Below are 14736 nucleotides of genomic sequence, written 5' to 3'. Positions count from 1 at the left end.
AAATACAAGAAACTTCAGGGTTTCAATAGAACTGAGTTCTTGAGGATTTTGTGACATCAACGAGGGGGTGGTGACATCACAGAGCTGGCTGTGCCATCACAGATTAGGGTGTGAGGCCATAGAGCAGATCCTGTCAATATAGAGGGTGGCTCTGTGGCATCAGAGAGTGGGTTGTGACATCACCTGGTGGCTGTGGAACATCTTAGAGTTGGCTGTGATATCACAGAACAGATTGTGACATCACATGGGCAGTGTGACATCACAAAGATAGCTGTGTGCCATCACAGGTGTAGTGTGACATCACAGATATGATTATGTGATATCACAGGGCCTATGTGACATCACAGAGGGCTGTGTGGCATCACAGGGGCAGTGTGACATCACAGGGGCAGTGTGATATCACAGGGGCTGTATGAGGTCACTGGGGAGGTCACTCTGCCCCGGCCCCCCTCACAGCTCCCCCAGAGCAGTCCAACCCTGCTCGTGCACAGCAGGGTCCCCTGTCCCCCCGGGTCCCCCCGCCTCCGGCCCTGCAGCCTCCCCCAGAGGATGTTCCACGAGATCGACCTCAGAGCCTGACACGGGGACGGGGGGCCGGGGCCCTGGGGGTGGCACAGGGGAACAGGGACCCTCCGGCAGCGTCCCCATGTCCCCCAGGGCCAGAGCCTGGGCCAGGGCTCCTTCACCCTGTTACGAATGAGGGCTTGAGAGCGCTGAAAAAATCCCCAGCAAGGGATCATCAAAAACCAGATTTAATATTAAGGGACAGCAGCACAAAGTTCCTTGCCAAGAGTCACTCTGCTCCTGACTGGATACTTCAGGCACACCAAGGAAACAAAGCAACAACAAAACCAAACCAAATCCAGGCAATCAAACCAGAAATTACCTGAGAACTGTCCCTGTGTGTCTGTGTGTGACACAAGGACAGCGAGGGCAAGGATGAAAGGAATACTGCCTGAAAGCCTAGCAGAGCTCAAACTTAACAGGACTTAACTTATACATTAACCTTAACTGATACTTTCAACTTCACAATGTAGCAAAACAGCAGAGTGTAACAGCATTTAATCTAACTCAAACCTATGAGTTTGCAATTTAACAGCGGAATAACACTTTACAATATTTTGCTTAACAGATAACTTATATTAAAGATGACAGCTTAGCAAAAGAACAACTCTTAGCAGCATTTATCTTCACTTAGGCCTTGTGACTTAACCTGACCTACAGGCCTGGCTGACTCAGCTATCCAAGGCACTCAAACCCCTCAGAGTGCAGCATTTCTGCCACATTTCCCCAGCACAGGCACTCCTGTGTGCACACAAAGTGTCGGTGCAAGGCCCCTGTGAGCAATTCCCCTGAGGGCAGGAAATGCTCACTGTGGATCCTTTGGCATCTCCCCTGCAAAAGGCAAAGGGTTGAGCCTGGAGGAGTGGGGGGATCGGCCCAGGCTCTGTGGTTGTTGGGGATCCGTGAGTGCAGCAAACAGGAGAGTTCCCAGCTGGGAGAGGCCCCACTCAGAGGGAGTCGCTGGCCCAGGAGAGCTCCAAGGGCTCCTTTTGGAGCGCTGTTTGCAGGGCCCCAAGAGAGGGGCTTCAGTCCCAGCAATGGGTCATCCTGGCCACACTTGGCATCAACAGCTTTCTTTGGCAGTGTGAGAACAGGGATGTTGTGCCACTGAGGGAACAGAAACAGTTCCCAGAGCTGCTCCTACAGAAACCAGGAGCTGGTTGGGCAGCAGCAGTGCCTGGAGCAGACAGTGTTTGTGATGAGCTGCAGAGGAGCGGAGCCCAGGGGCTGCTGGCCAAGGCCAAGGCCCAAGGAGCATTTCTCAGCTGGCAGGGCAGCCTGAGAAGGAGAGGGGGGAATGCAGCAGCACAGGGCCATGGAACCACGGGACCATTGTGACACTGTGGGGCCCTGTGAGACCAAGGGACCATTGTGACACTGTGGAGCCTCATGGAACCATGGAGACCAAGGTGACATTGCTGGGCCCCATAGAACCAAGGGAACAGTACTGACACTGTGGGGCCTCATGGAACCATGGAGACCACGGTGACATTGCTGGGCCCCATAGAACCAAGGGAACAGTACTGACACTGTGGGGCCTCATGGAACCATGGAGACCACGGTGACATTGCTGGGCCCCATAGAACCAAGGGAACAGTACTGACACTGTGTGACTCCATTGAATGCAGAGGTCATTGTGACACTGAGAGACCCCATCAAACCAATGATCCATTGGCACACCATGAGGCCTCATGGAACCAGGGGGCCATTGTGACACTGTGGGGCACCATGGCACTGAGGGCTCCATTGTGATACTGAGGGGACTCATGGGATCATTGAGACTCTTGTGATGCTATGAGGTACCATGGAATAAGCAAAGCCTTGTGACACTGTGAGGCCTCATGGAACTAGAGAGACCATTGTGACCATGGGGGTACCTACAGAACCAAGAGGAGCATTGTGATACTGTGGGTCCTCATGAAACCAAGAGGCCTTTGTGACACTGCAGGGCTGCATGGAACCAAAGGTCCATTGTGACATTTCAGGGCTCATGGAACAGAGGAGTCACATGACATTATGGGGCCTGGGGAGCCACGGAGACCATTGTGACACTTCAGGGCCTTATCAAATGTAGGGGCCATTGTGACACTGCTGGACCCCATACACCCAAGGGTCCATTGTGACACCGCAGGTCTTCTCAAGGGACCATCGTGGGACCATTGTGACACTGCTGGACCCCATGGAATCAAGGCACTGTTGTGACACTGTTAGGCCCCATAGGTCTGGCTGGTTTGGCCTCCTTTTGACTTCCTGACTGATCCAACTGACCTTGGCATGTTGGAGGTCTCTTCTTATTAGCTGCTGAAACACTGGGGCTCCATGCTTTCCTTCCTATGGAAAAGAGCTGTCCTTCTTAGCCAGGTGCCCATGGCCAGAATTGGGATTTCCACCTCCAACATTGCCTGTTGTGAAAGACTGGAGGAGATTTTTGGCTGGAAAAATTTTGTATGTTGGGAAGGAAAGAGCAGGTCCAGCCTTGCACTGCCCTGTAACCCCAGCCCTGCCCTGCCCTGTGACCCCAATCCCCCCAGAGCCTCTATCCCAGCCCAGCAGTGGCTGCCAGTCCCTGGCACAGCACAGGCAATGCTCCACAGCCACCTCTGCAGCCCCCAGCCAAGCTCCTGAGGGACCAAATGAGCCCAAGTCCCACCTGGGGGAAGGGCCCAGGAAGACCAAGGGGTATTGAAGGCTGACAACAAGGCAAGCACACATCTTGACCCTACCTCCTCTTGGAATTTCCATCTGAGCACTGCTGGAATCCAGGAGTTGGTAGTTCTGTGTGTTTGTTTGTGTGTATGCTTCTCTGTACCTTTTTTGTCTGTCTCTCTTTGTGTGTCTACTTCTCGTATATATGTCCTCTTCCAAATTTTGAGTGACTTAAAATTGAACAGGCTTAGAGCTTATGAAGTTGAATAGCACAAGGTAATGCATTGAGTTGTGTTTTTTGTTGATTTAATGTCATATTAAATATTTGCAAAAGTTTCTCTGATTTTCAAAAGTTGACAATAAAGGTTGTTTTGCTCTTTTGAACTTTTTAGAGTCTCTTGTTGCTATTTCTTCAGCACATAAAACTCAGAGGACACAAACAATTTGAGTTTCCTTTTAAATGTCTCCTTGAAAGAGTTGTTTGGGGGATGGGAGTCAGGGCTTGTCTGTCCTGCTTGGCACAGCCCAGGCAGGGCTTTCCCAGCCACATTCCACACTCCATTTCCCAGCTGGAGCTGCTGCTGCCTCTGAGTTGTGCTGCCCCAGGCCCAGGGACGCTCTCCTTGTCTGCCCATTCCCCCACGGTCTCTGGGCAGGGATGGCCTCAGTGGGGGCTGCTGACATCCTCAGCACCTTGGAGGCTGCTGCTGAATTTTCCTGCTCCAGGGGCTTGTTCAGCCTTCAGAGCTTCAGTGCAGGAATTCAGTGTCCCAGGACTCATTAACATTGAGAACACCTCAACAAGCCAAGCCTTTGGGAACAATTTGATTTCAGTTTCCAAATAATTTGTAGTTAAGTAAATCTCAGTAGTGTATTCAAAGTGAACACATGATATTTAAAAAGACAGTGAGAAAATACTTTTTAGGTCCTGGTAATTTTGTTTTGCTGTTAATTCATTGATGTGTGCAATCTCCAATTGACACTGAATCCAAGTACCTCCTCATGCAGTTGGAATAGATATGAAAATCAAGACCCTTCATGGCTGACAATCAATCAGACTCTGTCCCTACACCCACCCCACCATTTCCCCCATCCAAGCCCTGGCACTCAGAGCAGCCTTGTGCAAATCTGAGCTCCCTCCAGCCCAGGCTGCACCTGCAGCTTTCAGCTCCTTGGCTCCAACTCCCACCTGCTTTCCTTGGAGACAGAGCTGCCTGAGACCCAGAGGGATGTTCATTTCTTGTCAGTCAACAAAGCCAAGGGAAGGCACAGCTCCATCAAACGCAACAGTCATTCCTCTGCAGGATATTAAATCCACTTTCCACAGCAGACAGTCTCAGAGCAATGGAAAACACCTTCTGTGCCCAGCAGAGATCCCAAGTTTCCCCCAAACCCTCCCTGCCCTGATTTTGCCCAGATTTGCTCTTTGCACACACGAGTCACAGGCTGAAGTCAGGAGCTCCCTCTATGCCCAGTGGGAGGAAAAGAGAGAAAGGGGATGAAGAGCTCTCCTGTGCAGAGCCAAAGTCCAAGCACCCCTGCAGTGGGAACAACTACTCATCAGGTTTGTGTCCTTTGGGTTCAGGGACTGGTGACACTCAGAGGCACAGAAACATTTCTTGCCTACAAACACAACAGGAATATTTGAACAGTTTAATAACCATCACAGCTCTTCCCTCGGTTTTCTGTCGTGTCCCAGCAGCATTTCATATGTCCACCAGCCCAAAGGGATTTCTATACAGAAACAGTTCAAGACAAAGACATAAAAAAAGGTAAATCTGAGATAGATATAACCAGAACGACATATTTAATTCATATTTATTTGAACTTCTTAAAGATTTGGCCACTCCTTGAGATTCAAAGCATGAAACCAGTCAGCTGAGAGGCACTTGAATGGCCAGAGAGCATATGGAAGAAGAAATGTGAGAGCAGGAGGAAGGACATGGATCCAGCTTGTCTAGTGAAGAGATGTAGTCAAACATGGCTATTTCAACAGGAGAGGTAGAAACACCAGATGGAAAAGGGAGATTAAATAATAGAATGAGTATTGGTTATACAAGTAGAGTGGGAACAACTGTTTCTGGTGGGAAAAAATTGCTATTTCTTAAAAGTACTCAAATGACCCACATAATAAAGATTCGCTTGTATATTATCAGATAAACACGTATTAAAACCTGTGCCCCTATCCAGGCTGACATCAGTTGTGTGCCCATGAACAGGCAGTTCCACTTGTGCCCTGAGGTGCCCAGCTGGGATTGGATCTCTCTGAGTGCACCTGAGGGAGAGCAGAGCACCTTGAGAGCTGCAGGTCCCTGACAGACCCGCAGGGCTCCTGTCCCATCAACATCTGCTCTGCTCCAGCCTGAAACAGGGCCCAGCATGGTGCCGGGATCATCAGAGAGCTGAGGTGTGTGCTGGAATTCAATGCCCTCCCCATCCCGCAGCAGCCCTGCATTTCCCTACTGCAGCCTTGGTCTCCAGCCCAGCCATGGAGGCTCTTTGGGCTCTGGACTGTTCCTGCAGCCCCCAAGGGCAGCTGAGCTCTGCCTTTGGCACAGTCAGGCCGGGCCAGCGCAGGCCATGCTCAGCAATTGCTTGTGTGTGCCTGGCCTTGCTGTCAGCCCTGGCAGCGACTGTGTGGCCCCTTTGTGGCCCTGTGCTGGCCCAGCCATGGTGGCCCAGTCCCTGTGCAGGCCCAGCCCAGGCCAGGAGCATTGCAGCTGGGAATGGCCCCTGTGCTGTGGTGCCCACAGCAGCCTTGAGGCTCTGTGCCCCATGGCCGCCCTGCTGGGCAGCCTCTGCCAGCTCCTGCAGAGCCCGTGGCACCTGTGGGGCTGCACAGACAGCCCTGCCCCGGGCTCTGCTGGCCTCTGGGCCAGCAGAGAGGCAGCCAGGGCTGTCCATGGCTGGGAGCAGGCCCTGAGCCCCGCAGAAGGATGGAGCTGGGCCACAGCCAAACTCAGCCCAGGCCAAAGCTGGGCTCAGCAGCCAGGGCTGCCAAGGGCTGGGCACAGAGGCTGGCACTGACAAATGTCCCTGCTCTGTGCATGCCACCAAGGGCACAGAGCAGCCTCCTCTCTGGGCCACTTGCCTGTTTGCAATGCCTTGCACAGGTGCTGGCCCTGCCCCACAAGGCCTGGCCTGAGTCCTGCCCCTGCACACTCAGCCAGGCTGAGATGGACACTGATGGTTTCTGGGCCAGGCTCTCTGAGCCCAGCCCAGCTCCCTGCAAGCTCTGCCAGCTGCCCTGAGCTCTGGGCAGCACCAATGGCCTCTCCCCAGCCCAGCCCAGTCAGCTCTGGCCCCACAGCTCTGCTCAGGCCAGGCTGCTCTGGGCACTGCCCCACGGCCTCAGCCCCTGGCAAGGGCACAGCAGCAGCTGCAGCTGCCACAGGACTCAGCCCCAGCCATGGGGGAAGGTGCTTGGCCAAGGCCAAAGGAGGCTCCCTGGCTGCCCTGCTCCTTTCTGCCTGAGGTGCTGAGAGCTCTGCAGCCCCTGCTGCCATCCCATCTGCCCAGGGCAGCACAAGAGTCCAGGCCTTGGGGCTCTCAAGAGCTGCTCCTGCTCCAGGCCCAGGGCCCATGCCAAAGCTGGGGCAGCCACAAAGCTGTGCCAATTTCTGTCCATTGCTGCTCGGATGGGGATGGATCCTCAGACACTTGGAGGTTGCTGATGAACTTTATTACTCCAGATGTCTCTTCTTTCTTCAGCTGTTTCGTTCAGGAATTCAATGGAAAAGGCTCAGAAACAATAGTTCAAAACAATCAAACAAGAAAAGCCAATGGGAATAATTGAAGCTTCAAATTCTTCTGTGATTAATTAGACAAATTTCAAAAGTGTATTCAAAGTGAATCTGCTATATTAAAAAAAAAAAAAAAAAAAAAAAGCAGAGGAAATTGTTTTGACAGTTATTCTTTCCTGTTCATAGACTGCTATCAGCAATATCCAGCTGATAGTGACCCCCAGTACTTTCTAATGCAGTCTGAACAGATATGAAGATAAAGACCTTTTATGGCTGACAATCAATAATACTTTGTCCCCACTCCCTCCCCATCATTTCCTTCATCCAACCCCTAGCCCTCCTATGGATCAGGAATGGTGTGGCCAGCAGGACCAGGGAAGTGATTCTTCCCCTGTGCTCAGCACTGGTTGGGCAGCACCTTGAGTGCTGTGTCCAGTTCTGGGCCCTCAATTTAGGAAGGACATGGAGGGGCTGGAGCGTGTCCAGAGAGAGCCAACAAGGCTGGTGAGGGGTCTGGAGCACAAGTGATGTGAGGAGCAGCTGTGGGAGCTGGGATTGTTTATCCTGTAGAAGAGGAGGCTCAGGGGAGACCTCATCACTCTATACAACCCCCAGACAGGAGGGTGCAGCCAGGTGGGGGTCAGACTCTTTTCCCAGGGAACAGTGACAGGACAAGAGAACACAGCCTTCAGCTGCATGAGGGGATGTTTAGGCTGGACATTAGGAAATATTCTCCTCACAAAGAGTGATTGGGCACTGGAATGGGCTGTCCAGAGAGATGTGTGAGTCACTGTCCCTGGAAGTGTTTAAGGAAAGACTGGATGTGGCACTGAGTGCCATAGTCTGGGTGATAGGGTGGTGTTGGGTCCCAGGTTGGACTTGATGCTCTCCAAGGTCTTTCCCAGTATGGTTGTTTCTCTGATGATTGTGACACTGCAGGACCCTGGGGAAGCAAGGGGCCATTGTGACACTGCGGGGCCTGGTGGCACTAAGAGGATCATGGTGACACTGTGTACGACATGGCAGCAAAGAGCCAAGAGGCCATTGTGACACTGTGGGGTTGGATGGAAGCAAGGAGTCCATTGTGACAGTCTAGGTCCTGGAGGAGCCACAGAGGCCACTGTGACCCTGCAGGGACTTGTGGAGCCAAGGGGCCATTGTGCCACTGCGGAACCAAGGAGACCGTTGGGAGAGCCTGGGGACAATGGAATCAAGGGGCCATTGCTCCATTGCAAGGACTCTGGGAGCTGAGGGAACAATTGTGACACTGTGGCACCCCATGTGTGAGAGTCTGTCCCAATTTTCCCTCATCTGCCTCACGATCGTCCTTGAGAGACCACTGAAGAGAAGACCCCCCCCCCCCCCCCGTCTATATCTGGCTCTGAAGGAGAAAAGTCACACGCCACAGGCTCCGAGATCTGAAAGCTCAGTGTTAAGCGATTGTTTTCACAAGTGTGTTTGCTGTATGCTAAGAAGAGGGCACCATGCCCCGTTTGCAACAATAGCAGCTCTGGAAGCTGTCCCACCTCTCAGCCTGGCTGGACTTCTCCTGAGTTCCAGGTGGTCTCCCACCAAAGACCCTCACCTATTTTACAACCACCGTGACAGACAGACGGAGATGTAAGAAGCTTTTCCATCAAGGTCTGAGACATGAAACTCCTAAAAAGGCTCCTCTGCTCCTTCCAAGGACTGGGACTGAAACCCCCAGCCCGGGGGAGGAGTGTGGGGAGGCAAGCTGACCGAAGCGAGATGTTTGCCTGCAGATTGTGACCACTGGACCGAGAATACAATGGCTCTCATTTACTGCTGAGAACATATCTATCTACCTGTTACATCTATCAAGATCATTTACTGCTGAGAACATGGACTACCTGTTACATCTGTTCCCCCCCCCACAATTTTCAGTAATAAAAGCCTCTGAGTTAGGTAGAGCCTTTGAGATCTCCCCAGCATAGCAGGCGGACCCTCGGCTGGACTGGACCAAAGGACTTCGTCTCTGCATTGCTAGCTATATCCCCTCTCCTTCTCTCTCTCTCTTTCCTCTCTCTTTCTCTATCTTTTTCTCTCCCTTAATCCCTCTATTGCATTTTTGCTGTGGTTATTTCAATAAAACTGCATTTGATTTGATCATCACTGCAAACCCCCTTGTACCGTGTTGGTGTTTTGCACTCTGAAATCATTCCTACGAACCATCAGGTCATCTGTCCACTAGGACAGACCCTGACACCGTGGAACCAAGGGTCCCTGGAGACACTGCAGGATCTTGTGTCACCAGGGCTCCATTGTGACACTGCAGCACCAAGGAATTAATTGTGGCACTCTGAGGCCTCAGGGAACCAACAGACCACTGTGACCCTGCAGGGCCTTTAACAACGATGCAGAGCAGGACCTGGTGTCAGGATGGGGCCATTATGACACTGCAGGGCCCCATGGAACCAAGGGTCCAGGGCTGCTCCTCAGGGACTCCTGAAATGAAGGAAACATGTTTGACCTCATGGTGGCCCTTGGGACCAAGAGGCCATTGTGACACTGGGTAAGCAAGGAGAGCATTTCTGCACTGACAGACCTCATGGAACCAATGATCCATTATAACACTGCAGGCCCCAAGGATCCAAGGGACTCTGTGACACCGAAGGGGCCCCATGGAACGAAAGGGACATTGTGATACTGAGAGGTCTCATGGAATCATGAAGACCATTGCGACATTCTGGGGCCTCATGGAACCCTCGTGATACCAAGTTGGCTGGGAGTTTTGATCTGCTGGATGGTAGGAGGGCTCTGCACAGGGCCCTGGACAGGCTGGATCCAGGGCCCAAATCCAACAAGGTGAGGTTTAACAAGTCCAAGTGCCAGGTTCTGCACTTTGGCCACAACAACCCCTGCATCACTACAGGCTGGGGACAGAGTGGCTGGAGAGCAGCCAGGCAGAAAGGGACCTGCAGGGACTGATGGACAGCAGGCTGGACATGAGCCAGCAGAGTGCCCCGGTGGGCAAGAAGGGCCAATGGCTCCTGGCCTGGATCAGGAATGGTGTGGCCAGCAGGAGCAGGGCAGGGATTCTTCCCCTGGGCTCAGCACTGGTTGGGCAGTGCTGTGTCCAGTTCTGGGACTCCCAATTCAGGAAGGACATGGAGGGGCTGGAGCACATCAAGAGAAGGGCAAAAAGGCTGAGGAGTGGTCTGGAACATAAGTGGTGTGAGGAGTGGCTGAGAGAGCTGGGGTGGTTTATCGTGGAGAAGAGGAGGCTCAGGGGAGACAAGGCAGTCTCCGGGCACAGGTTGGACTTGATGATCCCCAAAGCCTTTTCCAGCCTTGCTGATTCTGGGATTCTCTTAAACCACCCTTGCAGCAGTTGCAGGAGGATCCCTGGGCCTCCTCTTCAGAAGCTCCAGGAGCCCAGGTCCCTCAGCTTCTCTTGGCAGCCCCAAAGCCCATCCTGTCAGTCCTGCAGAGCCTCTGCAGCTCCTCCTCACTGCCCAGAACAGGGAGCCCCAGAGCCAGATACAGCAGCCCAGATGTGCCCTCCTGGCCTGGGGTGCCTCTGGCAAGGGAGCAGCACCAGGCACTGCAGGAGCCTGCAGACAATTCCTGCAGCACTTGTACGATGATCCTGGTCCCCAAGGGATGTTTCCATGGTGCCAAGTCAGGAACTGCAATGGGGAGTCCGGCCAGAGAGGAAAGGGCAAACAGGGATGGGCTGTTTGCAGGGCAGGGAACCGGGGAGGGAAATAGGAAGAAATTTAAAGCAGGCAAAGAGTAGAGAAAGCAAAGGTGAAACCACGGAAATGCTCAGGGCAGTTTGGGGGTGGCTGCCAGGCAGATCTGGCTCTGAGCAAACAGCATCTGCAGTGGGACAGGAAACTCCCAGCTGATGGAAACAAACTTTCTGGCTGACTGCAGAGGCCAGGACAAAGCTGAGTGGTTTCCCTGGTGTCCTCCAGCCCTTGCTGGCCCCAGGGGCTGATGGCATTTGTGCTCCCTCAGGTTCATGTCGCCACACCAACAGCAAAGGGGTGCTTTTGCCTGCTCTGTGCAATGCAAACAGGGGCTGCTGAGCCAGTGCTGCCGTGTCTGTGCCTGCAAGGATGGGGCACCTGTGTGAGCTGGGGCAGAGGCCAGGGCTGCAGAGGGGGGATGTTGTTGGCAGCTCCATGAGGACGCTCTGGGACGCTGCCCTGGGCTGTGCAGCGCACTGGGGATGGATCAGCCCCTGCTCTGCTGCTCCTTCCCGTCTCCCCCAGGGCCATTGCAGAGCCTCAGCCATGCTGTTTGCCCCCAGCCTGCCCACGGCCAGCCTGGGGCTGCTCACAGGGGGTTTCTGTGCTGAGCATTGGCCTGGGTGTGTTCTTGAGAGAGCCTGGGCAAGGAGCCTGGAGCCCCCAGGGCCTGGGCTGAGGCGTCAGCGCTGCCCCAGCAGTGCCCATGGCCTGTCCCTGCTGCAGCCCCGGCACTGCCACCCCCAGAGCTGTGCCTGGCCCCAAGAGCACTCAGGCCCTGCAGCAACACCAGGGCCACCAGGGCAGCAGGGCAGGGCCACGGCAGCAGCACTGGCAACACCAAGAGCTGCTGCTGGTGGGCACAGCTGCTGGGCCAGCACTGATCTGCCCCCAGCTCTGCACACAGACATTGCTGCTGCAGCTCCAGAGAAGAGAACAGAAGGGGCATCTCTGGTGAAAACAATGCTGGGAGATCGTTTAGTTCCTTTAAAGCAACCAAGAGCACAGCCCCTCATTGACACAGGCTGTTGCCACAAGGAAGGTGGAGAGAAACACAATTAGAAATGGCACAATCATATTTATTAGTGGAAAAGGTGAAAAAAGTAAAATAAAAAGAGAAAGAACCTCCAAAATGAAACCAAGCAGAAGTATCAAAGATGACTTTTATTACAAGTGATTTGCAGAAATTGGCCAGCAGTTTAATGTTTCTGAAACCATCCAGTCATCAGTATCCACACTGCAGCCTTGAGCTCCTGGTTCCTCAGGCTGTAGATGAGGGGGTTCAGGGCTGGAGGCACCACTGAGAACAGAACTGACACAGCCAGATCCAGGGATGGAGAGGACATGGAGGGGGGCTTTAGGTAGGTAAAAAATGAGGTGCTGATGAACAGGGTGACCACAGCCAGGTGAGGGAGGCAGGTGGAAAAGGCTTTGTGCCGTCCCTGCAGAGAGAGAATCCTCAGCACGGCCCTGAAGATCTGCGCATAGGAGAAAACAATGAACACAAAACATCCAAGTCCTAAACAGGCACACACTGCAAGAAGCCCAAGTTCTCTGAGAAAGGTTTTAGCACAGGAGAGCTTGAGGATCTGTGGGATTTCACAGAAGAACTGGCCCAGGGCATTGCCATGGCACAGGGGCAAGGAAAATGTATTGGCCGTGTGCAGCAGAGCATTGAGAAAGGCACTGGCCCAGGCAGCTGCTGCCATGTGGGCACAAGCTCTGCTGCCCAGGAGGGTCCCGTAGTGCAGGGGTTTGCAGATGGACACGTAGCGGTCATAGCACATGATGGTCAGGAGAGAAAGCTCTGCTGACATGAAAAAGGCAAAAAAAAAGAGCTGAGCAGCACATCCTGTGTAGGAGATGTTCCTGGTGTCCCAGAGGGAATTGTGCATGGCTTTGGGGACAGTGGTGCAGATGCAGCCCAGGTCAGCGAGGGCCAGGTTGAGCAGGAAGAAGAACATGGGCGTGTGCAGGTGGTGGCTGCAGGCTACGGCGCTGATGATGAGGCCATTGCCCAGGAGGGCAGCCAGGGAGATGCCCAGCAAGAGGCAGAAGTGCAGGAGCTGCAGCTGCCGAGTGTCTGCCAATGCCAGCAGGAGGAAATGGCTGATGGAGCTGCTGTTGGACATTTAAAGTGCCTGTACATGAGGATCTGTAAGAAAAGAAATGATGGAATAGTTGGGTTTGGAGAGGATTTTAAATATCCCAGCACATCCCGGAGTAAGTTTCCCCCCACTGCCTGCCCAGGCCTCTGCTGCCTGGAGCTGTCCCTGCCAGCAGCTGCTTCCCTGTGCCCAGGGCTGGGCCCTGCAGTGCTGCCAGAGCCCAGCCCAGCCCTGGGGGCTCAGCTCTGCCCTGCAAATTCCTCCCAGCTCAGGCACTGCCCAGGGGCAGCTCTGGCTCTGCAGGCTGTGACAGCAATGTCAGAGGAATGCTGAGGACGCTGGAAAATCAACACTGATGCTGCCTGTAAAGGGCCCTGTGCTGACTTCTGTCACTGCCTGCTTTATTCAAATCTGTGAGAAATTTTTTGTTTTTAGTTTTTCAACCTGAACGGCAAGATGAATATCTATGTGCAATTTCCCATCCAGGCAACCCAGAGCATTAAATAACAAAGGCAAGATTTTCCCTTTAATGCAGTCCCTGTCTTGCTGTGCTCCCTGTATAATCTTCTTGGAAATGTTCTGCAGTTAAGTGACATCTGAGAAGCAGTCCTGAACAATGCAGCATTCTCTCCACACAATGAGAACACTTCCAAGCCTTACCAGCTGTCTCCTCCCACCCAGACCTTGTTCCCCAGTGCTGGGAGCAGCTGCCAGGGCTGGCTGAGAGCTGTCCCTGGCAGGCAGCAGAGTCCCTGCTCTAGAAAGGCGCCCTGGGCTGCAGGACCCTGCTCTGCAGGACAGCCCTGGTTACCCCTGGCTGCTCTGCACAAGAGACAAACAGAGAAAGTACTCACAGGGTCTGTAGGCATTGGGATGTTCCAGCTTGAGGAGATGGCTCCAGGAGCTGCAGCTGCATTGTCCTGCAGCCAGAGGTTCCTTTGCCAAGGGCTGGCAGTGATTCTGTCCCAGGCACTTCTCAGCCCCTTCCCAGCCCTGACTGATTGAAGCTCTCTGTGCCTCTGTGCTGTGCCCGGGCTGGCTGCAGGCAGTGCCCCAGCCCTGCTGGGCTGGGAGAAAAGCTGCTCATCAAGAGAAATGGGCTTTTGAAGCTCTGCTTGGTTACCAGGAGCTGCCTCTGTGCCAGGAGCCCAGCCCAGCTCATCAGCACAGACACAGCACAAGAACGTTAATGAGCCTCTGGGGCTTTGTGCTGAGGCCCTGAACATCAGTCCCTGAGAGGGAGCTGAAGAAACCTCTCCAGAACTCCAAGTCAGAATTCAACTCTAAAGTTTCTTGGACTTGTAATGGGTCCCACTGAGGGACACGACTGAGAAAGTGTCCCCAGGCCCCTGGCACAGCAGAGAACTGCAGGCAGTGATGACAGTGGAGACAAAGAGAAGCCAAGTCTTGGTGCCCTGGGGCACCGCAGCAGGGTCTGTGCCACCAAGGGCTGGGAGGAGACACCTTGTCCTGAGGCACTGGGGCCTCCTGGCACAGCCCCAGCCAGGCTGGGCACTGTCAGCCCCTTGTCCTGCCCTCAGCATCCCCCCCCTAGCCCACATCCCAGTGGCCTCAAGGATCTGCTGGAAGGAGTCCCTGGGGAGCCTTGCTCAGGAATGGCCCTGGGGGCTCCTGAATGCTCCCTGCAGGGACTGCAGGTTTTTCAAAGGACTTTGGGGTTTTCTTTTGCCTTGGAGTTTCTGGGAGGTTTATTGCAAACATGGCCTCCAGTTATCTGCTGTAATTAGTCCCTGGAGGGGCTTTGTCAGTAACAACACTCAGTGGGCTCATTATGCTTCAAGGTACTTCAGTTATTTTAAAGTATTTGGTGTTTCACTTTTCATACAAACTCTATGAGAAGTTTGTGCAATCATGACCGCAATTTTCTGCTTTAATGAGTCCCTTGAGAGCTCTGTACTCACACTCAGTGGGGCTCATCAATGATTTGAGATACTCATA

General features: G+C 53.5%; 2 protein-coding genes across 2 annotated transcripts in view; both read right to left on the bottom strand.

Moving 5' to 3' along the window:
* Positions 1-14736, bottom strand: part of LOC131096425 (uncharacterized) — a 1435131-nt gene that overhangs the window by 943886 nt on the left and 476509 nt on the right.
* LOC131096482 (olfactory receptor 14J1-like) lies at positions 11869-12801 on the bottom strand. The gene has a single exon (XM_058044822.1). The coding sequence runs from the start codon at positions 12799-12801 to the stop codon at positions 11869-11871; it is 933 nt and encodes a 310-aa protein (XP_057900805.1).

Source organism: Melospiza georgiana, unplaced genomic scaffold, assembly GCF_028018845.1.
Source record: "Melospiza georgiana isolate bMelGeo1 unplaced genomic scaffold, bMelGeo1.pri scaffold_29, whole genome shotgun sequence".
Taxonomy (NCBI): domain Eukaryota; kingdom Metazoa; phylum Chordata; class Aves; order Passeriformes; family Passerellidae; genus Melospiza; species Melospiza georgiana.
The sequence above is the reverse complement of the archived record's forward strand: the minus strand, read 5'-3'. Positions and strand labels throughout refer to the sequence as shown.